Below are 25,334 nucleotides of genomic sequence, written 5' to 3'. Positions count from 1 at the left end.
AAAATAACACAAGTTGAGTTTGGGTTTTTTTTTTGCTTCGACCATATGTGATTCAACTGCATTGAAGAATCGTAAAGGGATATTATGAACTGAAAACAATGTCACGTTACTTCTCGATGTCGTCATTTTATGTCGACGTCAATTAAAGATGACGTCAAGTTAATGACGTGTTGTCACTCTGCGGTCCGCAATGTTTTGATGCAGTGGGTAACTGTTTGTGAAAGACGTACGGGCGTTAGAAGAAAACAGGGACGTGTATTTATGGATCGCACTTGTTACCGCGGTACGAATGTGCATTTAGAAATACTGCAGTACATGCATTCTGTCAGCTTGCGTGTTTTTGCCAACGTTGCGCTTGACTGCTTTTAGCTCTGGCCACTTGGCTTGAATTTCGCAAAGCAAGTATACTAACGTGAAGAATGCTACTAGTGAGCTACTGCGATATTTTAATACTGCTAGTGCCCTATTACGAGCTATGTACGCGAGTGTCTTGTGCGCAGGCTTTATTTTCTTTATGCTTCGTCAATGTACAGCTAAAATAGGGGACATCACCTTTTCTAGTCGGAACAGGCGAAATGTACGTCCGAAGGTCACTGGATTTGCAGTCTTCTAGTTGTGTCAACTTGTGTCCTTGTTCATCCATGACAGTCAAAAACTGGAGCGCCTAAACCGCGACTTTCTTCTCTATGATCCACACAATTTATGCCCACTTAGATTCAGTTGAATCGCTTTTGGACGAGCACCCCTATATGTTTTATCTGGGCTTATTCTTTGTGAACGTCCTCATCCTCTACTATGCCTTTCTGATGGAGTACATCGTTTTGAATGTGGGGATAGTATTTATGCCTGAGGATATGGACCGGGCTCTGGTGGACCTCGGGGTGCTTTCTGACCCAGCATCCCTCCCCTACGACTCGGACACAGACTTAGATGTGTTTGAGGGTTATCTTGAGTGACAATGCGGTGATGGATTTGATTTTGATGCTGATGACGACAATGGAAATCCCAGGGACAAACAAGGCCAGTCTGCTGGATGTTCTTTTTATTTTTTAAACATGAAAATGCAAGGTGAGTAAATTGAAGTTCTCTTTTGTTACAGTGGCTGATACGTTTGCACTAATTGTGGGTCAAACATTAAACATACATAAAACAACTTTAGAGTGAATTTTGGTTGGATGTGACCACAATGTAATCCTAAAAAAATAACCTTGTTCCATTTACTGTGACCCAACGTAACTAACCCCTGGTGTTCGATGTGTTTGCAGGTTATCTTAAGTGTTAAGATGACCTTCACCACCAAAGGCCAAATGTTTAGCCATGATCCCTTGGGAAGACTCACTCTAACCCTGCACCGCCACCTGGATGTCCACACAAGCATCTGTGCCCTTCACTTGGGACACAATGACTGGAAAATGTAGTACAATGTGCTGCAAGTGTATTCCAAGTACAGTATTTACGTATACAGAGAGAAGGAGTTTGGTGCAAATGGCATGGACTATCAACATCACATCAGTTGGTTGCACCAAAGACTGGCCATTTGTATCTTGAAAAGTGCTCAATTTCTGTTGGCTTGTAGTAGAGTTTGATTTAAGCAGAATGTATTTTTCCTTTGCAGGCACCTCTGATTTAAAATATGTGTGAAACATGATGTGAGATTATTCACATTTACTTCATCATTTTGGTGCCTTGGACAAATCAAATAGAAGCTGAGCAACTGTTTTCAGTTTTTCCATAATTTTGCTCCCATATTAAACTTTTTTTTTTTTCAGTTGATGTACCCAGCATAAATTATTTCTACCATAGTGCTTCTCCTAGACTGGGATCACATGGAAAACGAAAAGTAATTATGAGTTGGTGAAAACGTTAAAAGAAATCTTAAAGCAGCTTCATGTTGAACTCACAATTTTATCATGTAGTTTTTATTTTCCCATTGCAAGAAGCTTGAAACAGCCTCACAATGCTGGTTGAATATTTTTATTGTATCTCTCTATTTCAGGATCTTTTTTGATCTTTCATGTTTATCCTGTAATGGATGGAGGAATTTCCTTTAAGAAAAGTGTGTACATTACCGGGAAGCAATAATGAACGGAATTAAATTGGCTTTAAAATAATGAGTGCAGTCCCTCAGTGTTATGGTTTATCGGCATGGGTAACGTTTGTGTGTGAATGGACTAAAACACTAAACAAAAGAGTAATTGAAATGTATACCAGCAACACATTCAAGGGTGGTATTTTCTGCCTAGTTTAGACTACTACACCAAGCAAAAGTGACAATTTTATTTAGCTACGCCTTCACAAAGCATTTACTCAATCCCGAGTAGGCAACGCCTGCCTATACACTGCTTGTATAGTGTTTTCTACACTAATTCTCTCTCATTTCAAAGCCAAGGTGGTGGATAAACATACAAGGACAAAAAAAAAGACAGGGTATCTACATTTGCAGGCATGCAAAGAAATGGTTTCGTGAGACAATGGGGAATGTTGACAATTTGCATAACAATTTAGAAATGGAATGAAAGTGTGGTTTGGGGAAAAGGGTGCAGCTACCGCTCCTACTCGGCTGGAGTAAATCTAGTTTTCTTGAAACCACGTGCTTTTCACATCTCGTGCTTGTGTCCTGAGGTGTCAGAGTTACAAATGTTGCCTATAAAAATCTTGTAAACCAAACGAGCAGGATCAGAAAAAGGGTTTTCTTTGTAGCATATCTCTACCAAACAATAATTACAAAATACAATGTACAGTAACTGCTAATTGCAATGATTGCTTATTGCAAAGCTACTTGTTCATGACACTCAGATTGACTCATAATACCTAATTTATTTGGCTACATTGAACTATGAATAGTTATATTCAATATAGTTGAATGCACATTGTGAAGGAAATATGAAATCTCTCAAAAATTTTTAAAGGAAAATGACAATTGTATACTTTCTTTTGGGTCCAAAGAATCAGGAGTTAGTGCAGCCACTGTTGTTAAGAACACATAGTTTTATGTACAGATTAGGAAATTGATTCTGAACTGCTCGAACCTATCTATGTAGCTACGTACATTGACCGTCAGTATAAACATTTTCATCAATGTAGATTTATCTAAATATGAATCATATCAAATATGACTTAGTCAAACATCAGTTGGTCATCGTTTTTTTTTTTTTTTTTAACTTGTAACATGACAAAAGTTAACGTGTAAATGTTAACAATATGAAAAAACAGGACCTAAAGCATGTGCCACAAAAAAAAAAAAAAACAACCTATAAAATTCAATATTTGATTTGTTGACGATCTTCACGGCATGGCATTTCTCCAGCCTTTAACAAAAGTGCAACTGTACCGGGCATTACCACGTAAAGTAAACACACCATTTTTTGACTAACGTCCAATATAATTTAAGAAATTAGTGGAATATTCAAACAAACTTTCCCTTGCGCTTATGCTATTCTATACGGCCTGTACATAAAGTGCCCATGATGAATTGTCCTAGGGAGCGTTACCAATGTCAAAGTATTCTGGGATCCTGCTGTTGTAGCCTCTCAAATACGCCGTACGGAATACATGGGTTCCACATCCTGGAATGGGAGAAAAAAAAGCAACGTGATGAAAAGTGTGCAGTTTATTTTTGTTTTAGGTTTCTGCAATGATAGTTTGACACTTTCTTACCTTAAAGTCTTCATTTTCTTACATTCCCTAAGACTGGCTCCCAAGCATTGTGCCCCGACATCCGATAGCTTATTATATGTCACGCTGTCGGGAAAACCAACTATTTGGTCACTTCACTAATATAGTACTATATATAAAATACTTGTGATATTTTTTGAGTTTTACAATAATGTAATATAGAGAGATATGTTTATTCAAGCGACTTCTGCAGAACATTTTAAAGATGCATAACATAAAGTCTTACTCTAAGTTAGTCAATGATGCCATGTGAGGGAGGACAGCAGCTAAAGTGGAGGCGCCTTCATCAGAAATCACATTGCTGTAGAGGCTGGAAACAGGCACAGAAAGGGAAGTACATATGCCAACTGTACCAATGTGTGTTTGGTTTTGTGTGAATTTGTAAGGAGGACATACATTAAACAGTGCAGACTGGGGAGATCCTTTAATTGAGTTGCCATTTTTTGGATCCCATGGTCTCCTATATAATTCTGTGACAAACTGGAAACCAAAAAACAGGACACTTTAGCCACAATAGCTCAGCAATGTGGGTACATGATGGTACTTCAGGCGGTTTTCGAAGGGTTTCTGCAGGCATTGTCATATATAATTCAGTGGTACTGGTTTTTAATGCAGTTTTTAAATGGAACTTAAATTCATAATAACATGAAGGAACTCATTGCTATAGCATTTACACATGTCCTCCACCACAATGTTTTCAAGCCTTGCTCTTAAATACTGCATTTAAAAATATTGTATTGTACATGAAGTGTTTAATTTCCAGGAAGCCAGCTCAAGATAGCAGGATAACCTTAAGCATGAATAGCATTAGCTTTCTTCTAAAACCAATGTTCTGCTGTTTGTAGCCCACTAAAGAGTGAAAAGACTTTATTTTGTGATTGTAATTAACCTACATGGTTATACTCACTTGAGAATCTGCAGAAAACATAGGGAGGCGAACGTGTTAGCCAATTGCTCAGCTCCATTGTCTCCAATTGTGTTGCCCTCCAAACTGAAAGACCGAAAAATCAATTCAGTAAAATACATGGAGTGACTGACATGCCCATAAAAAAAATCATAAAAATGCTTTGGATTACTCTAGGTGCTGGAGGTCATGTAAACTTGGTAGAAATTTCCAAAGCTTGGGGAGAGCCTGGGGCCCATGCTCTGGACCAATCCTGGAAAAAAAAAAGACCCCAAAGTGACACCATCAGGTTGAATGAAAGAGGATAAATACATTATTTACTGATTTGAAATCCAGTAGCGGCACTTGCATTTAAATAACATTTCAAATGTTACTATTGCTGGTCACCAATTAGATGCGATGGTTAAAGTATGTGGATGTCATACTGCAATGCTAATGCAGATGTACTCACTCGAGCTCTAGTTTGTGTAGCTCCTTGACTGCTGGAACTCCCTTCTCCAAGATGGCATTAGGTTCGCTGAGACGAAAGATAATACGCGTTAATGACGTTTGTATGTGTGACAGTGTATTGCTTACGCCAATGTACAGTATATGTCAGTTACCAGTCTGATAGCCTCCTGTGCATGTGAATGTTCACAAGCTTGGCTAGATGTTCGATCTGACACACTTTCATGACTTTCAGAGGGTGGATCTTGAATTTGGTCACAAATTGTTGAAGGGAATTCCGTTCACCACTCTGCTCTAACTGCTCCCACAGGGCAATCACATCCGCTATGCAGGCCCTAAAGGTAAACACCAAACTGTTATCATCTCTTTTTAAAGAAAAACTTACTTGGCTATTTCTGGAGTGAAAGAGGATAGTACCTATATGTACTGCAGCTGCTAAGAGCCACCATGGATCTAAGTGCTGTAATTGGTATCCCAGTATTCTCAAGATCCAGAGAAAAAGTTCTGCCTCTGTTTTCAGCTTTTTTAAGAATCTTCCGCAAAACATATGCATCTGGTGGGCCAAATGGAACTCCATGAAATGTGAGGACCTCTGGGAAGTTTGCTGCCAGGTGAGTGACCAATGGTGCTTCTCCGCTGTCATCTGAGAAACTTGCTTCAAAAACATAGTGGCACACCTCCAGGAACTGATCAGGGCTCAGGTCAGCAAGGGAAAGACCCTCAATACGTTTAGCAAATAAGGCTCGCTTGCTAGCGTTTACATCTAGATGAAGCTTGTGTAGCTCAGTTTTGTTAAGGAATGGGATTCCGAAAGCAAAACGCTGAGTTAGCTCTTGGGCTTCTCCTTGGGGGCGTCGACGACCCTTTTGGCCAGACTGACAGTGGAGGTTCTGGGCAAAGTTCTGATAGCAAACATTCCTGGGGAAAGAGGTGAACTCAGCATGAGTCATGGGAGACCGATAAAACGGGGTATACAGTATATTTGCAGCACACTTTATGTTTAACATCTAATTAGTGCTGTCAAGAGATTAACACATGATTTTAATTAAAATCTGCAGTTAATGGATCAAACTAATCTCTTCACTCTCACCTAAAAATTCAAAGAAAAATCCACAACAAGGGTTTTTTTTTAGCATTAAACTAAAACATTTTTTATCCTGACGTTCACAGATTTGATCAACAGCAGGTATTCTTAATTTTAATTTTGCAACGAGTTATGGCTTGTGACATTGGTGCCTTTAATGATATTGTCAGCTGTGGCTGCATTCACAGAAGGTGCTTTGCATTGATGTGGTAGGCTAAACTAGAGCTCTACATTTGTCGAAGGTGTCGTCAGGGCATTTTTTAAAGATACATTTACCAATCATTGGACTGTCAACTCTCACATGTTCTTCCATTTTCACATCTTCCTTCTGCCCCTGAACTAACCCTCTCACTCCTAACAGCCTATCAGGTTATGCCAAACACAATTACAGCCAATCAGTGTCTACCTCATGGTCTGATTGACCTTTGTTTTCCAAAACTTAACAATGCAATCACAAGAAGCATGCTGCATGAAAATGGATCAAATCAGCATAGAAAGGAGCAACAATTTTGAGATGACAAATTAGATTAAAAGGGCTAAAATACAAGAACGCTTTAATTGTGACTGTAAATAATTGATGAAATAATAATTGAATTGAATGATTTTTAGGGTTTTAGTTTACTAAATGATGACAATTCATTCAAAACATTCTTATAAAGAGAAAAGAACTCACTTTGCAGTGGATAAATGAAGCCCTGCCAGGTAACTCTGAAGGAACGGATCTGTCCACATTAGGGTGTTGTCACCGCTTATATTATCTTTGAAGTCCTTGCTTTGTTGACTTTGCCTTTGTTCTGTATTTTCACTTTCAAATACCCTTTCTTCTTCCCTCTCACAACGGGAACAGACCTGTTTTGCAGTCCCTTGGTAAGCAAGAAAAATTCCCTTGCTAAGTCCGAATGTCTTGAGATTTGAGCATAAATTTACTTCTTGTCGAAGAATGGACGTGTTGGCCTTTACTCCTTGCCAGGCCAAAGAGCTCAAAAGGGACATCATTATTTTCTCACTAATTTCCCCGTGACATGCTTTTATCTCATTTGTTTTTATTTGACCTTTCTCCCTTATTGACTGTCTTGTTATTTTCTTCACCACAGCTCTTCTTGCACCTTGTGCTTCAGCCTGAGTGCAACAGCCCCGGTTGTCATTTTTCATTTTTATGCAAAGCACTTGATGGCAGAGCTCAGTTAAAGTTCTTGGAAGGCGCTCTGAACCGTTGGCGTGTTCCAAAACCAAGCACACCAGTCGACAGAGTCCAGGATTCCAACAAAGGTGACGCAGGTAGCGGGACTTTTCTAAGCATTTTAAAGCAGAATCCCTGAGGTCCGGGTCAGCAAAATATCTTGAAAAATATGTTTCAACATATGGAGGGGTGAAGCCATTAGCTTCCAAAAGACAGTCCATTCGTCGCACAAGTTGGCAGGCGGTGCCTCTTGGTCTGGCAGAAATCAGAAGAAAGCATCCTGGAAGGACCACTCTTTGGAGTATGGCGGAGTAGAGCTGTCTAACTGTCGAGGACTGTACTTTTGTGTCTTTCTCTAACAAGTTTGTGAAGTCTTTTTCTTGAAACAGAATTTCATAGTCCCGATCATCAAATCCGTCGAAAATGATGAGCACACGTTCGGGGGCTGCAAGGACTTGAGCGTACACTTCCTCGGTGTTAATGACAGAAGTTTGAAGGTTTGGAAGATGGAGTAGTAGGGTCTCAAGGCTGAAGCGTGACTCTCTTGAAGAGATGAGATCTTTGCCATTCAACAAGAATACAAACTCAAATTGCGGGAGTCCACCTCTGGTCCAGTCCTGGCACAGCTTCCTGATCAGGGTGGTTTTCCCCATGCCTGCTTTGCCAAGTAGTAGTATATATTGTTTTGGTTTATCTTTAGTGGAGTTCTCAAATATCTTGCAAAAAAGAATGGAAACATTGAAAAAAAAAGCACAAAATATCCAGCAATATTATACATATAATATAAATAGGTAGTCTTCATAATCATGAAAGGACAAATCATTTTTAAACTTTTTCCAATCTGAAGGAAAACACATACCTGATTCAACTTAATCAATCTTTTTTGTCTTTCCATATCTCCCATGGGAACCAGGTATTTGTCCAGGCACTTGTTCTTTTTTTTCCCAGAGTAAAACATCTCTCTCTGGATCACTTGTACGTCCACGTAATGAGAGCTCAAATTTAGCCTTAGTTCCATGTCCTCGCAGATGTGGTGCATATGGGCTTTGGCCATTCGAATATATTTTTTTACACTCTCTGAAGATGAAACAAAACTGGTTTATTCCACTTTTTCAACATAAATGTCCAATGAAACTTTTGACCTATCCAGTGCTTTAAGTGGAGAAAAAAAAATCTGGTCCTACACTTATTCGCCGATTGACAGGTAAACTAGGCATTTGGTAACAAAAGAACAATTAGTTTTAGCAATAATACATAATATAAATGAATTGAAAAGTTTGCGTGCATCTCATGTGTTCATGTGCATTTCAAAACGTCAACTCTGACTTTTGCTGCATCCTATAATGGTGGTGAAATTAAGTTCTTTTTTTTGTTTGTTTTGCCTAATTATATATATTTTTTTTGCACAAAGTGCAAGAAAAAGAGAAAGAAATGTAACAAGTATGTATGCGAAATCTTTTCAAGTCCTAGTAGGTCATGAAAAAAGTCTTGGTGCTGTCTTCCATCCCATTTAAGCACAAGCTCAATTCCAAAACTCTTACCAGTATGATGTACATCAAACGTAGAAGAGGACATTTGAATCGTAGTTGGCTCGATACTTTGAGTCATCTCTGAAATATACGCATGGTATTAGTAAATGACATTAAATTACCTATACTTTACCAAATGTATAGCCACTTCAGACAAATGCAGGTCTATTTTCATAGAATGCGCATTTGCAAACAAGCTTAAAAACTGGTGCATCTTGATTTCCATGCATGTGGAAGCCTCTTTTAGCATGTTTGGGAATTTGGCAGATGATGCTGTTAATAGTAAATAACACAAAAAAAAAAATCTAATGAATTAAATCAGTGCTCTTATAATAGAGAAACATTTTCAGCAGTGAGTTCTATTGTCATAATTTCCATTTTCCTATTTGGTTTATCATCAATGCTACCCTTGAAATATACAGCAAAAAAAAAAAAAAACATATTTGAGGGTCAACTATACTGACCATATACACAAGGTGAAGACGTGACTTTGCTAGAAGTGTCTGACAACGTTCCAGATGGGGCTGAGCTCATCTGGGCGGGCACTACTGCACTATTCTCTATAGAAACAAAGAGAAAGATTAGGAACACTATTTCCATAGATACACACAATACCAAAATGGCTATCAAGTTGAAGCATAAGCTTAGACCCAAGTATCCTAACTCCTAAAACACAACATTTTAGTTGTACAATATGCTGTCATGAAAATGAAGACTGATGTTGCATAAAATAAACGTTATGTGATGGAGCAATCCCACCCACCTGGAGAAAGGGGTGGCGCCTGGCATTTGGAATCTGATGCAGAAGGAGGTTCTTGTACTGCAGCCATGGGACACGACAAGACAGAAAATGCATTGCAGGAATCAGATTTACCATGTTTTCAATATGTTGTCTAGGAAGTACCTCCAATCTAAATGACCCACAATGAATTGTTTAGAATGTGTCGTGTGCTCTCGTGAAGTGGTTCTCAAATGGCGGTAAGTGTACCCCTGTAAGACTTTAAAATATATTTAAAAAGTAGCATCAATGCAAAAATCATTTGAATACAATCATTTAATTATGTTTTTTTCTGGAAAATGTAAGTTCATGAAATGATTTTTTTTAACTCAACAATAAGCCATTCAATTTCAAGTGATCCGTTGTAATACAAGTACATGCAACTGTTAACTGACTGCTTGACTCACCCAATATGTATTTTGGTGCAGTTGCAGTGGGGAATGGGAGGTGAATAACTGGAGGGTGTATCGTTTGACTCTTAACCTCAGGATATGTAGTGTTTGCGAAAGTGAAAAACTGGATGGTGGGATGGACATGAAGGATTTTTTGTGGAGGTGTGGAGAACGATGTAAGCTCTCCTTGACACTGAATCGACTCTGTGTCACAACCTGGGGAAAAAAGTCCAAAGAACAAGACAAACAAACTCTTATTTTTAATTACAAATCCATACATCAACTCATTTAATTTCAATGATCGATTTTTATGTCTTAGGAATGTAGACATTCAATACTAGGCCCATACTAGATGTATAATTCTTTTTTTCACATGGTAAAGGAGGTTGTGAAAATGGCTGCCACTGAATGAGTTATTATATATGTTCAAAAAATAAATTCTATCTGTACAACAGAACAACAGGGGTCAATCATTTGACGCGCAGTTCCTCAAAACCTTGCCCTGACATGTTACCTGACTCCATGAGGTTTGTTTAAACTTTCATATAAAATACACCTCCAGATTAGATTAAGGAAAAATCATGAATTCTTGGTGCAATTCATTTTTTGAGTTTTTTTTGGGGTGAAATGCTTACCTCTGGTTCTTTTTTGAAGAATACTCCCTTTTCTTTGTGGTGTAATCATATCTACATTCTGGTTTCTGTGTTGGTTGGGCAGCTCCTTTGCCAAGTAAGTGTTAACTGCAAATCATAGAGAATCTTGTAAAAAGAATGAGTGGTGATTGTCCAATTTTTTTTAGGATGACAATAATAACCATGTTATTGAATTAATACAAGTGAGAATTACGAACATTGCCAATACGCCATTGTAACTAGTTCTTTTATTGGATCCCACTAGGCTGCAAGTGGACATAATTTTGAGGAGTGCTACAAAAATGAGCCCGCAATGTGATGCTTCATTGCTCATTAGAAAGTTCCTCTTTCGTTTTCACTACCCTTCTGAAAATGGTATCAGATCATGTTTTTGCTTTTTGATGACACTGTGCAATAACATTTGATATATATGGCAATATATATTATTTGTTTTTCTTTGCGCTTGACTGCATTTTCTTGCAAACGCACATACAGGAAAAGGAGATTCTTACTTAAGTCCTGATCATCAAAATTCAACATGGGATCATCACTGAAGAGACCACCCGTGTCTAGATGAAAGGTAGAAATGAGTAAAACCGTAAAACACATTGTACCTGTGAGCATTTTTCAACATTTGATGGCATGCATTCATTTTTGGTAGCAACATACCAATCATCTTCACTAGGTAACTGTCATTCATATATTCTGATATATCATCTGAAAAACAGAATTATCACATAATGATACATCTTGATTTCATCGATTTGACCTATTTACAGGAATGCTACATAAATAACTAACATCCAGCAGTCATGGCACAATGTACTGAACAAAAAAAGATTAAATTAAGAAAAAATGTATCAGTAACTCACTTGGTAGATGGTGAATTAAAAATTTTAAATCTCATATTTTTAGACAGACAATATATTTAGGCATTCGTTCGTATCATTTCAAAAATCTACTATATTATCAACATTTTAGACTCGGCACAAGGGGATGAGGCAGAGGCTGTTGTCACCGTCATAATTCAGACAATATGCCAATATTTACCATGTGCAAAATACTTACCCGGTAAAGCGCCATAGTCAGAACATATAAGTGGGTCTTGACCTGTTTCCTGCATCATGCAATCTGTCACAGACCCACACAAAGAGAACAGTTACCAATAGTTCACCATATAGTATAGGTAATCAAAATACTAGGATGGCATTACCTATTATTGAGATGGAATTCCTAACTCGGGTTGAATACATTTGAAAAAACATGTACTATCCACATGGGCATGCTGTGGCAATTATTTGCACTATTAATATGAATTCAGACGGCTCAAATGAAAATGCCCCCATAGTCTGCTTGCTCGGCAAAGTCACCAAGTTTTTTGTGAGGCAAAAGAAAATGCTTTTCAAGTGAATTGACTGCCATTTTTTAATGCATAAATGTGTTGATCGTGACATGTTTAAAAATGAAAAAAAACAAACCGAAAGTGTAAACACCCACACACAATACTCCTTTGTTGACATGACCTTTGTATTTATTTTATTGACTTTTTGCAGCATTGATTAAATAATCATATGACACAAAGATGCCATTATCTTCGTAAGATCACTAGGTTTTGGTATTTTGTAAATTATAGCCACTCATAAATGTAAATATGACACCAAGATTCAATGTGTGATTTTTGGGAACTTGGTTTGGTTACACACTCATACTTTAAACATTCAAGAATAGAAAATATGGCATGCCATGGGCAGCAGCGGAGAAATGGCTCGCACGTCATCCTCAGTTGTGAGGTTCTAGGTCCATACACTTCTGGTCTTCCAGTCTTTGGATGTTCTACTTGTGCTTGTGTGAGTTCTCTCTGCTACTGTATAGTTCCTCAAGCTTACTTTCACTGAACATTTCTAAAGATGTACATTGAATTCATTGACGATTAAATTGTTCATGGAATGGGAATGATTGTTTTGTCCTCTACAATGTGCATTTGTGTGTAATTTGCTTCTTGCCTACAATCAGATATGGCTCCATCTCATGATTACCCTAATTAGGACAGTTTTGAAACATGGAATTGATAATATGCAATAAGAGCAAAAAAGAATCACTTGGCTACAAAATAAATCATTTTATTTTGTTCAACGCCTTAACGACATAATTTTGAGTACATTTTTTTCCAGAGTATAAAACACCAATCACACAACCTCTAATTATGGCCAGGTTTAATTGGACAATACTTTTTCACTATACAATAGAGTACTGTACTTTAATGAGTTTATTGTTCTAAAAGGTTTAACTGTTTCGATCCTTTTTAAAGAAACACTACAAGGTCGTCTCTCGCAATAACGCCCCTCTGGGAATAAAATATTACACTTAAATGCAAGATTATTATGCTGCGCACGTCAGCAACAAGCTATAACACCATTTAAATAAATTTATGAAATGTTATAATGTCCGTTAATAATTGACATTTCTTGAATTCTCGCGGAAGAGATAACCGATAAAAACTATTTAATATAACACCACAAGACCAAAACCAAACGTGTCCATACAAATCAAGACGAGATTTAAATGCAGATTAATTTTTTTTACTACTTCGAAATTTAATGCAATAATTCAAAAAAGGAGACAATCAAGGAGACAAAAACAAAACAAATACAGGTATGTTAAAAAAAATGTGCACGCGCTCCTTCTGAACCAGCATTACAATAAAACTTACCTGGCTTCGGCTCGGTAGATGCTGCGCAAACTTAATTTTTACCGGCGTACCTCAAAAAGTTTGTCAAGTCTTTTCAAATGTGCTTTATGCTGCTATGTCCTTAGCTGACCGACGCCTCCACGAGTTCGTACAGTAATTTACTTTCACTTTCTTTATGAGGATTACAACTGGCATGAGCCCCAAACATTTTTTGAAGGTGCTTTTGAGCCGACCAATGTGAAACTAAAAGTATACCAACTTGGTACCTCTTATTTCATTCATCAAAATGTCATTTAATAATTAAATGATCCATTAATTAATTAAAAGTGTAATAAGTATTCAAGAAAAGACTTTTGATTCATCAAACATTTAATTATTGAATGGTGCATTTATTTATTGATTATTAATGCATTTTATACCAAAAGTTTTTTTTTTTTTTTTAACTTACCACGACTAAGAACTTTTGAGTGTGTGCGTCTGGAAGGGCGGGACAGAAATGGATGTGGAAAGTACCTGCTGTTCCATTCAGGGATTTAGTCACGCATTTTTTTTTTTTTAACCACCTGAAACACCTTTGAATGCGCTCCATCGGCAGTAGGCTATATAGGCAAGCATAAGACATTTTCGAGGAAAAGTGTGCATTTCTTTTATCTTTTCTTGAAATGATTTGGATACATTTGCATTTAATACCAATATGATAATGTTTAACCCCCAGAATTATATTGACACCTTCCATCTATTCCCCATACTCCATTAACAAACAAGTAGCCTGCTAACTAACAAATAAACAGGAGGACAAATACAAATGCAAAGCCTCCTCATCTATATATTTCGCTGTTAGAAAGTGCATTATTAAAAGGCTTGGTTTGACTAATATGATTTTCAGACCCCAGAATGTCGTTGTGAGTGAAAACCCATGCACAAAAACCACTTGAAAGCTCTGAGAGTCTTCCTTAAGTATGTTTCTTAATAGGATAATATCGTCACTTTGGTCCTACAGGATTGCCATAAAGGAAGCTTCAGACAATGTTCTGCTCATCTGTGGCATGGTTGGAACAGTAGTTCTTGATGCCTGTTAAGAGGAAATAAAAGAAACATTTTTCCACATTTTGTGACTTTACAATCACAAACTTATATGACAGACCAGCAGAAAGTATCACCTAAATGTGAAGTAAGAATTATAGTCTTCAATTTTTGCATTTTGCAACTACCGATCTGAAAAGTGTGCTGTACCCTTGTGAGCTCCCTGTACCCATAAATGCACTGCACCTAAACCCAGTGCATTCAGTTGCCTCAAGAAGTTATAAAATAATCATTCCTAATAACACTTTTTTTCTACTTTCCTTCATGTGACTTCTCTCACTGTCTGGCAAATGGAATAAGTCATAAAAATGTGAACATTTTCATACACAAGAATGAAATCATTTAGATTCCAACCCACTCTGAACAATTTTCTTGTAGGCTTCAGCAGCAGGAGAGTCCGGTATTGTATTGAAGAAAGAGCGGCCCTCATCGCAGCTTTTTGCTATCCTTGGATCCAGAGGCACTTTGCCCAGCAGGGGCAGATTAAGGTTTTCGCACATTGTCTCAGCACCTCCGCTGGTTGGAGGGAATATCTGCGACGTGTTCTAAAAGACAAAACAAAATCCTGTGGTGAGTACATTTGTAAAGATCTTCAATGATAGAATGATGAGAATTAAAAGTGCTAAATGTAATTTCCCCACTTTTTGCTTCATCATCTAAATATGTTTTTGCGACAAGGTGAGTCATTAGATTCTCTCTGGTTTTAGATAAAGAGGAAAACATCATTGTGATCAAATGTGCACAGTGTGAATATAAACATACGATTTTGCTCACTGAATGATCATTGTTTGTAGAAGACATGTTTGTCACATTTGCTTGCAGTCATATCACTGACCTTACAATTTGGACACACAAAGCCACTCATGTTTTCCACCACGCCGATGATTGGCAGTTTGACCTTCTGGCAGAAGCGGATCTCTTTTCGAACATCTTGCAAGGACACCTCCTACAGTAAGGAAGAATGTGAACGAGAAATGTCACGTGGAAAAAATGTGCACCAACAAGCTTTGTTAGGGAAACGCCCACCTCCGTGTGGTTAATTTTGGTTCAGTGATAGCCAAAGATTTTTTTTTATGGCTGTGTATACTAATTTTTACTGAAGCATTTGAATATTACCAGCCTCACGTCAAAGTTAATGACATAAAAATGGGGGCAGATATGATAGGATGGTATTACAATGGCATAATCCTCTTTCTGCTCATAAATGCTGTGGCAATTGTTTTTGCTGGCTGTACAGTCTACATAGTTTGATATAATAATTAGGATCTGTGTAGGGTAGCGGATGATTTTGCTGTGACGTATTAACTTTTCAATATAACTAACGAGTGTAGTGTACTACTTATGTCCTTGCGGGTACCTGTGGTGTGGTGATGATGACAGCTCCATCTACATGAGTGGAACTTAAGTACTGCACAATTGACAGGTGCTCATCGGAGGTGCCAGGGGGCGTGTCAATAATAAGATAATCCAGTTCCCCCCAATCCACATCCCTCAGGAACTGCTTGATCATCCCTGAAATGGCAAATGAAAAAGTAGACATTAAGTTTCACGTCCAATTATTACCTTAAAAGACACATTTTCCACTGTTGACTAAAAATGACAAGTGACATTATCAGTATCTTTGACGTATTTTTCTTTGACATATTTGACAGAAAACCAGCATTTTTAGTCCTGATGTTGCAACACTTGCCTAGCTAGATTGTATCGATTAGATCGATTGACAGACAGACAGACAATGCTCTATACCATTTTTCTTGGGGCCTCTCCAGATTACAGCATCATCGGGACTACCGAGCAGGAAGCCAATAGACATGACAGCAAGGTTATCTTCCACGTACTGGAACGGAAGCACAAGGCCGACGCATAAATGATCATTTATTAAGAACACCTGCACAATCTAATCAAAACGTAGGTTGATGCTGCCTAAGAGGTATGAATTTAATAAGAAACCGAGAAACTGATTTACTGTCAATAACTAATTTTTGTCAATAATGTAATTGTACGGAATGAAATAGTCAAGATATTTACTGTAAAATATTATTGTACGTTACTGCTAAGACACTCAAGCATTGCCTTAAGTTACTCACCACAGGGGACCAGCCTGATCCACTTTGATGTACCTTGAGACAGGGAAATATATAATTCTGTTTATTTATTTTTGGCTTATACCCGTATACCACAAAATAATTCAAATAATTACATTATGGAATTAAATATCCGCATTCTTGTTAAAACCACCGGAAGTCATAACCTACTTGCTCTCCTTCCAGCCCCATGATCCTAGGAATTGACGGACCACAGATGTCAACATCCAGAAGGGCTACCTAAAATTGAAGAAGGCAGAAAACACTGCTATGGCTTTTCAAATGTTTTTTTTTTTTTTTAAATGTAATATTAGAGTTAGAGGAAGTAGTGAATACAGTACAGAAATGAGATTGAAATGTGACCATGTGTTTACTGTGCCCCCGTTAAAAAGAATCATGATGTTACCTCCTTGGTATCATCGCTTGCCAAAGCGTGGGCCAGGTGAGCACTGAAAGTACTTTTTCCCACACCACCTTTCCCGGATAGTACAAGGATCTTGTGTTTGACTGTGGACAGCTTTGAACCTATTTCTTTAATGGCTGCAGAGACCAAAGGATATATGAAAACAGGAGATGTTTGGTTAATTTGGTTAAGCAATATTTTCTATCAAGCTCCAAATTTAATGTGCGTGAATGATTCTTGTAACACTTTCATAATGAGTTAAAGCTAAAGCTGATTTGTACTGGTTAGTTACTACCAATAAACTACTAAAAGAAAAGGTGATCATCCTAATTTGGATTAAGTGCTGAACAAAGACTGGCACCAACTTAGTTTAAAAGGGCTAAAACTGTACCAGGGTCTGGCGTCTTTGCTGCTCCTGAAGCACACAGTTTTTGGTTAGGACAGCCCTGACATGATGAAGTCTTCCCTGCCTGCTCACTCTTTGTACCTGGACAGTCTGAGAAAAGAAATAAAAAAAAAAATAAAAACATAATTTGACTCCTGTTACCAACACAGAACTGACACTGCGAACTAAGCCAAAACTCAGGCTAGAATTTAATAACTTCACGAATCTTTGTATAACATTGAACGTTCAATGCAGCACGTGGAAACACAGGTCTCACATTCTAGAGTCGGATCTAAATTATATGTGTTTTGAAATGTTTTGTAACGAGTGTTTATCTATTCATGCTGTTTAAAATGGGAGTCCGCTGGCTGTGCTTCAAGGCTCCTTATCAAACAACAGGAGCCAGAAGCTACGTCATTATGACCAACCACATTTTCTATCCGTTCAACGTAAATACTCACGTTTAAGGTTAATAGTCTGCAAATATGTCATTTAAACAATACCGAAATAAGTACGTTAAGTCAAGTGACATTGACAGTTTCTTGCATCTTATAGGGAAAATAGGACTCGGAAAATAGGACTCGTCAAATACTGTGATGCAGGAATTCAACAACATATTGACATGCACCGTTTGATTGGAGTTCGGCAGAGAAACAAAGTTTAGCAGTTCGTGTTTTATTCGTGAAAGTTTAAATCATTCGATAAAATTATGGATCTATGTAAACCGTTCATTTCAAAACTTACGCTCGTTCGCGTTTGCTGGTACGTCATCCATCTTTGTGTCCGACCATTTAAACACCCCCTCGTCAAAGGTTCCGGATGTGACATCAAGTTTAAAAATGTCCCAGAAAAAGTGTTCTTGTCTTTGACTGAATAAAATCATTGGAAAAAAAAATATTTATATAAAAGCAAGCAATCCATCGTTGTATTGGAATAATTTACTGTGAAGAACGTCGACAAGATAATATTGTGCACGTCTTTGTCGGTAAATAATTTCAACTGTATGTCCGCTAGATGGTGCATCTGACACATTTATGCCACGAAAAGCACAACGTGCACGAATTTAATTTCTTTCCATTGAATATGAAATTTACAGCTGCAAACAAGTTATTGTTGGCATTTTTAGACATTTTCTAAACGCACACACGAAAAAAAAAAAAAACAACACAAATGAGAAAACACAAGAAATACGGGTGTGTAAATTAATGACTGAAAAATAAAAACAATAAAATATGAATGAATATAAATGAAAATAGAAATAAAAATGTATAGATATGTGAATGCAGCGCGGCTAAGTGGAAGAGTAGTTAGCACGTCCGCCTCACAGTTAAGAGTACAAAGTTAAATTCCAGCTCGCTTCGGCCTTTCTGTGTGGAGTTTGTATGTTCTCTCCAGGCAGTCAGGCTTCCTCCCACACTCGAAAATTTTGAGGTTTAATTTGTCCGGGTCAATGTAGGCCCTGATGTTAATGATGCAATTTGACACTACTGAAAAGGTTTGGTACTATCCATGTGACTAAAGTCTGACCAGCATTGTTATCCAAAGAGCCATATCGTTATCATGGATAGATTCTCTAAATATTTAGTGTCCCATGGTTTAGTTGAGCAGATGACCTCTCATGAAGTCAATGAAGACACATTCTGTCAATTCAGCAAGCTGGTCACACTCACACATCCTATTGGACTCAGGACAGACTTTGGTCACAGGGTTACTCAGCAAAAAAGTTAAGCCTTGGCTGCACGAGCAGTCATCACACTAGGAACAATACTGCACACACATGAATGCATACACACATTGTCCATTTTCAATCTGTATAGCTGAACAGGGAGACCTTGTTGGTGTATTTTCTAGGGGAAAGAGTGACTGGTTAGAGATGTTCTCCTGTGTTGAGGAAAAAAGAGGAAGTTGGGGAAAAAAAGGAACAGGGGCACGATCAGGGTGTGTTACATTGATACGCTGTCATGAAAGTGTTGTCCATCTTATCCATCTTATTTTAATTTCTGACTGAATATAATTAGTCGCCGTATCTGTCTCACAAAGCCATTTAATCAATTAGAGGATGTCACTATAGTTGATATAAGTTATATAATTATTCAAATAGTTTTGTGCGCTTTGCTTTAATGGTCTTGAGAGCATTATTTTTATACCCATCCTGTTTAAGTTTGAAAATAAAACATTCTATGTAGAGACTTGGTATGTCCATCCTTCTCCATCTGCTTTTTAAAGCTACTCTCCATTCATTCCACTTTCACTCACATGAAATTCTCAGCTGTGGGGTCGTACCCTTTGTGATAATTTTAACTGTTTTAACTGCAACTTGTTGCCACACACTCCAGTGTCTTACCAAACTATTTGTGAGTCTGTGTGTGTAAAAGTAGCAAAGATATTCACACATATTTTCCCTAGATGGAAGATATTTTGTTTCTCAACATGTTCAAGGCTGATTGTTATAATTCACTTTAAACAAAATGTGCAACAGCATCAAACAAAGCTGAGAATTGAAAATGTTCAGGTGAAATGGGCAATAAAAACTTTTTTTTTTTTTTTTCAATGGGATTGATGCAGAGAATGTGAGAGTCATGATCCCAACTACCCGTCAAACACCTTTGAGATGAATTGGCACAATTGTGATCCAGGTCCTTTTTGATGGCCAACTACAATGACCTTTGACCTTTATGGGCAGCTACAGACAAGTGTTTACTGCGATCATGACCTGCCACACTTGGAGATCATGGTTTATTCCCACGGTTGTGTGGTGTGCTGGGGGGTGCGGGAGGGAATATTATTCCATCTTTTGACATCGGTTGCTCATGTGCCTAATAAAGCTGGGCGAAGAACCTCAAAATAAAATCTCTGTGACTGCAAATTTGTCATTTGAAGTGCTGGACAAAAAAAAAACTTGCATGCTGACTGTAAAAAAAAAACAAAAAAAAAACTGAGTTCTCTGAAAACAAAAGCATCCACTTGGTGCTCACAAAACTGGTGCTAGATGAGCACCAACTATTTGCTGGAACGGAGCAACTGCTCCTATTTTGTGAGCGCCAAGGGCGTTGGCAACAGGTTCCTGGTGAGAACATTCAGCTGCTATTTTACAACAAGGAGGCAATAAATTCTAGTGGTGCACCGCTTTGTAAACAAATGCTGACCAATGGACGTTCTCTTCGTGATGTAGTGATATAGCTTTCGCTTGGCTCTATACCAGAATGACAACAAACCCATGTTGGGAGGTTTGCAAGTTGAGCAAAGATGGACATTTTTATCAACACTCGTGCCAAAATAACACTGATTAGATGCTTCGGGTCAAGATTCATTCCTGCTGCTGTCTTTCATGGTTCATTCCATTCGTTCTTTCCCCTATGTGATGAGTGCCAATCTTTGGCAGAACTCACTGTATTGTTGCTGTCAAGATGTTTGTTTGCAATATATACTCATCACACTCTTCATTCATCACATTCTTCATTCATCAGACTTGGGTAATCCAATCCAAGCCTTTAATTCATTTAAAAACACTGGCTTCGACGGTGCAGAGGTGTGTAACCTTTTCAGTAGCAAAATCTAGAATTTTTCAATCAAATAATAATAAAAACTGAACAAAGATGTATTTTTCTCTCAATTTTAGTATGTCATGTTTTCTACTGTATTGTTGTTGAAGCTTAAACATTTGTAATATTGCATGCACTCCTGATCATTTTGCAATCGTATCTCGTTGTACATTTTAGTCAGCAACTCCAGAATATAGATCACATAACATCATGTTTTATTTCTGGCCCATCTGCCCAAAAAATAGTGTCATTAGTGAAAATGCACATTCATATAAAACATAACAAAATAAAGGCACAAATCATTTACCAAGAAGCACAATGCATGTCTTGGTGTTCAAATTAATTTGCTCTTACTTTGAAAAGAAAATGTACTGTTCCTTTAACGGCATTACATAGCATTTCATTTGATTTGCGGATAACTGCCAGTCAGAATCTCACATACCTCCTGGTGTCTTCACATAGCCCCAGCAGTATGCATACCATCATTTGAGAACAACTGTTCTTGTCAATGAGCCTGTGCATGGAATGTATAACGACAGCCTGTCGCTTCTTGTTGGACACTATATTTTAAAACAGTTGTCCTAAATGATCACTGAGTGCCTGCAACTGTTTATGAGTGCAAAAGTGAGACTGAACAGCCAACTTGAAACGACCTCTGACCATCTGAAACCTTCACACTTCAAGTAGCCAGCATCACAACTTTGAGGCTTGAAGAGCCTCATGTACTGTGTGTTAACTGTTATGCGTTAGTTGGTGGGAGGCCATCTCCCTCCTTTTATGTGTGTGTGTGTGTGTCTGTCTGTGAGTATTTGTGTGGTGCCAGTAGGATGATGATCTCGGTTTTAAGGAAGGGAAGCCTTTTGTCTGTGCGTTGTCTTGTGTGTGACTGTTTGTGTGAAGGAAGGAAGATTAGCTGGGCTTTCAAACTATTTCTGGTCACTCAGTGGCAGTTAGGAGTGCACAAACACACACACGCACACACACCTGCACACGCAGCCACACACACACACACATTTGCACACACAGGTCTGAGGCTAAGGCTTGTTTAAACAACAAAGCAGCTCCATCATTCTTAGCCATGCAGGCAACAGAACCCCTTACTATCACTCTTACTAACAGGTTCAACCTCTCTGACATATATCAGGTGTCACACACTATACGTCACTATAATAGTTTACTACTATCATTTACCTGCTATTGTTATGGATGAACAGGTGAACACAATGAAGTGTACACGCCTACAGCCAATCTTAAGGTGCTTGTGAGCAGGACATTTTTAAAACTTGGTTAACAAAATAAACAATATGAGTAAAAAATAGGCATCAACCCAATTTTTCATGTTCTTTTATTTAAAAACAAATACATTGGGATTGTTGTGTGCTTAACAACCAAAACATTGGGTTTATTTGTGCGTTATTCACTTGACCCCGCTTTTTGGGTTGAAATAATAAATATCCAAAATTTGGGTTGACCCACTTTCAAAAAGTTACCTCAAACTGCCTTAAGAAGTGGGTTGGACCCATTTTCACCCTAATTAGGTTATTTCTGACCCAACAGTTTAAGACTGCAAATTGGTTTACTTTTCACTCAATTTTATAATAATAATAATCATAATAGTTTTTCCTCAATCTATTCAACATCCTTAGAAAATTAATGTCCTGATGAAACTTCCTACCTGGATAATTGGTGCTTTGTGTTACGTTTCAGTTATTTTCATGTACCGTTCATCCAGTGGGCCTCCATTAAACCACAATTCCCAACAGCTTTAACATCTGGAACCATGCCAGATAAGCACACTCGAAAGCATATTTATCTACTGGCAAACAGGAAGCAGCCCCCACCTCCCATGTTCCTGTTTCTCTCTGAGTGTGTGTTTACGTGCATTTGCATGCATGCGCTTGTGTAGAGGACTGCTACTATTGGCAATCAACAGGAGGCACCTTAAACAGCATCGCAGAAAAACAACAAAGAAATACTTGACTGAAGAGAAATGCCACAATAATGTGGGAGATTGAGAAAATTGAGATAACTACGATAAAGAGGGAGTTAAAAAGTGAAAGATATGTGATTGTGGAACAACGCTGGCAGGGAAACTACTTCCTAGAACTTTTCCTCTCACCCTTCCTCTGACTCTTGTCAAGAGGGGCACAGAGATAAATCTAAAAATACTGTCCATATTTACGAGACGCGTTTAGAAAACTGGGAAATATGAATAATGAGTTCTTAGAATTAAGGCAGTTGTTAAATTTCTTTGCGTTTGCAAATGAATTTATTGTATTCATTCATTCTGTAGTACTTAATATAATAAGTATATAAATTAAGGATCTGCAAACATTTACTTGTACTTCAGGAAAAACAAAAAAAACATTTGCAACAATTTCAATTTTTACTTGCAAATTTAGACACAATCAATGAACAAATTGGAGCTCTATCTCTGTGCACTTACATGTCATACACAACCACCCAAAGACATGATTTTTTACCATTGTATTTGCATTCCAACATTTTCATTCATTTGCCTAAGAAGCTCCAGAGGCGGACAAACAAAATGTTTGGAAATCAACTAAAAACGAACTTTTTTTTCTTTCACAGTTAGAACATCACTTTTTTTTGTTCCAAGTTTCTAGTATAAGGCAAAATCACAGTGCAGATTGTTTACACTCAAAGAAATATTATGACTGCTTTTGATATGTGTGTTTTGAGTTAAGTTTGTAGAAATCTACCTTTATCTTTTTTACCTTTTTCACAGCTCTTCCCACATCATTTTGTATATATTTGATTATTTCTATGCATACTTATGGTATTTACTCACTGAACATTGGGTAGGGTTAGACTGTTGTATTATGCACACACAAACTGGTGTTTATTCAGTAATGCAAACGTTATGCACTCAGGCTAGCCTATGTTTGAACATTTAGGCTATACCCGAGACTGATCACATTTCAGTCGGTAGTTGCAGGGCTGACAACCAAAAAGAGAAAAACCCTTTTCACCCACATTCACAATCATTACAGAATCCACTACACTTAACTTGCATATTTTTTGACTCAGCGAGGATACTAAGGCAACGAGAAAATGAGAAAACCCATGCTGAAAAGCTCGGGGCAAGTGAGCAACCCACAGAGAACTGTCCAATCTCCCTCCCTCCACTCCAAGAATGTTTCTGACCTCATTTTGTTCACCTGTGTTTGTGATTTATCCCCCTGAGACCCAGGCTTTCAATTTGTGTCCACTGTAGAGGACATTTGCATTGGGTTATAGCTTTTGATTCGTTCAAGCTAACCTACTAAGTCCCATATGCTCTGTCGAGATGATCCTTGCCTTTTCTATGCTGAGTGATGTGTTTGGGTGGAATGCAATTAGTTTTGCTGACTTGCTGATACAAAAACATTGGATACAAATTAATAGTGTGGGTTTTAGGAGATTTTGAGCCTAAAAATAAGCACATCCAAATTTATGTGTTAACACAAGCCTCAATGCGTGTTGTTTGGGAATTTAATTTATATCTCTGCACCATACTGTGTGTTAGGATATACCAAGGGTGTTTCCCTTGAAATACACCAAGTGCCCTTGACAATTTGGTGGTTGAAGGTAAACTAGACTTTACAACTGCTGGAACCATGTCTAACCTTTGCGCAGGCAGTGTCGGACAATTTTCACACACAGACTGCAGATGTGCGCTAGGCTCAAAAATAGAGCCTATTGTCTTGGGTTCCAATCACTAACAGACAAAGATTCTATCTAGTCTTCCTGTGTGTGACTGCTCCAACTAGTAATGTATGTCAATGTCCACACTGCAATAATACAGATGCAAACATTCTTAGATTAAACATCGCTCCATGAAGAATTTTTGTCCATGGTTACCTGCTGTTCTTACTCAGCAACATGCATTTGAAAAGAATCCAATCAGCTCTGTCTGTCCAAAGACCATCTGCTCTGCTCATTGTTTGCATGTATATCTTCCCACCAATAAAAATGTTGAAATGAAACAGATTATATGGTTTAGTAGACATATAAACAACGTGGACAATAATTGGCACAATTATACTATATTCAAACCACTCACTGATCACTTTTTACAAGATTTTGCATCGCAATTATAACATTATTAATCCAAGCATTGTAGAAATCGACTGGGTCAAAATCCCTGTTGTACAGTAACCTCTTCCCAAGTGTTTGTAGCGATGGAGATAAAGTGTCATTTTCTTTAGTAGCTAGTTGTACAGTAGCACTGCAATGCCAATTTCAACTTAAACGGATCCTTCTGAGCTGTATCGTGCAACAGAAAACAACACTATACTAATTACAAACTACATCTCACTTTAAAAAGCAGTGAAAAACTTCCAACATAACCCACACTTCCCTATTAGTTTTGCTGAATATTTACGTTATATGAATGACATACATCTTTAAAGAGCTTATCCAATGGTCTGGCGACAGTCAGAATGAGTCACATTCATTCCTGCTTGCATAGAGGATAGCCAGAAATGCAAAGAGTTATTTGCAGCATAACAAACCTTGACAATA

At 37.8% G+C, this 25,334-nt stretch overlaps 3 protein-coding genes across 3 annotated transcripts; 1 reads left to right on the top strand and 2 right to left on the bottom strand.

Moving 5' to 3' along the window:
- Positions 1-159: 159 nt before the first annotated feature.
- Positions 160-2,119, top strand: dexi (Dexi homolog (mouse)). The gene is made up of 2 exons (XM_088437963.1): positions 160-1,068; positions 1,266-2,119. Exon 1 carries the CDS (start codon positions 687-689, stop codon positions 954-956), a length of 270 nt encoding a protein of 89 aa, XP_088294089.1. The 5' UTR covers positions 160-686; the 3' UTR covers positions 957-1,068; positions 1,266-2,119.
- ciita (class II, major histocompatibility complex, transactivator) lies at positions 1,053-11,744 on the bottom strand. Its single transcript, XM_088436876.1, has 18 exons — positions 11,690-11,744; positions 11,291-11,338; positions 11,134-11,190; positions 10,625-10,729; positions 10,005-10,205; positions 9,583-9,639; positions 9,309-9,379; positions 8,150-8,368; positions 6,784-8,006; positions 5,444-5,944; positions 5,182-5,361; positions 5,031-5,096; positions 4,752-4,832; positions 4,583-4,666; positions 4,072-4,155; positions 3,902-3,985; positions 3,658-3,741; positions 1,053-3,566 (listed from the first exon to the last, which is right to left on the bottom strand). The coding sequence occupies exons 1-18, from the start codon at positions 11,742-11,744 to the stop codon at positions 3,497-3,499; spliced, it is 3,270 nt and encodes a 1,089-aa protein (XP_088293002.1). The 3' UTR covers positions 1,053-3,496.
- A 2,187-nt stretch (positions 11,745-13,931) lies between these two features.
- nubp1 (nucleotide binding protein 1 (MinD homolog, E. coli)) lies at positions 13,932-18,129 on the bottom strand. Its single transcript, XM_088436994.1, has 10 exons — positions 18,010-18,129; positions 17,272-17,376; positions 16,884-17,017; positions 16,649-16,717; positions 16,481-16,513; positions 16,140-16,230; positions 15,751-15,905; positions 15,229-15,339; positions 14,752-14,938; positions 13,932-14,382 (listed from the first exon to the last, which is right to left on the bottom strand). Exons 1-10 carry the CDS (start codon positions 18,038-18,040, stop codon positions 14,330-14,332), a joined length of 969 nt encoding a protein of 322 aa, XP_088293120.1. The 5' UTR covers positions 18,041-18,129; the 3' UTR covers positions 13,932-14,329.
- Between the last annotated feature and the right edge of the window lie 7,205 nt (positions 18,130-25,334).

The sequence above is a fragment of the Hippichthys cyanospilos genome, chromosome 16 (genome assembly GCF_059441005.1).
Source record: "Hippichthys cyanospilos isolate Australia breed blue-spotted pipefish chromosome 16, RoL_Hcya_1.0, whole genome shotgun sequence".
Classification (NCBI taxonomy): Eukaryota; Metazoa; Chordata; class Actinopteri; order Syngnathiformes; family Syngnathidae; genus Hippichthys; species Hippichthys cyanospilos.
Note: the sequence above shows the minus strand (reverse complement) of the source record. Positions and strands in the feature narration are given on the sequence as shown.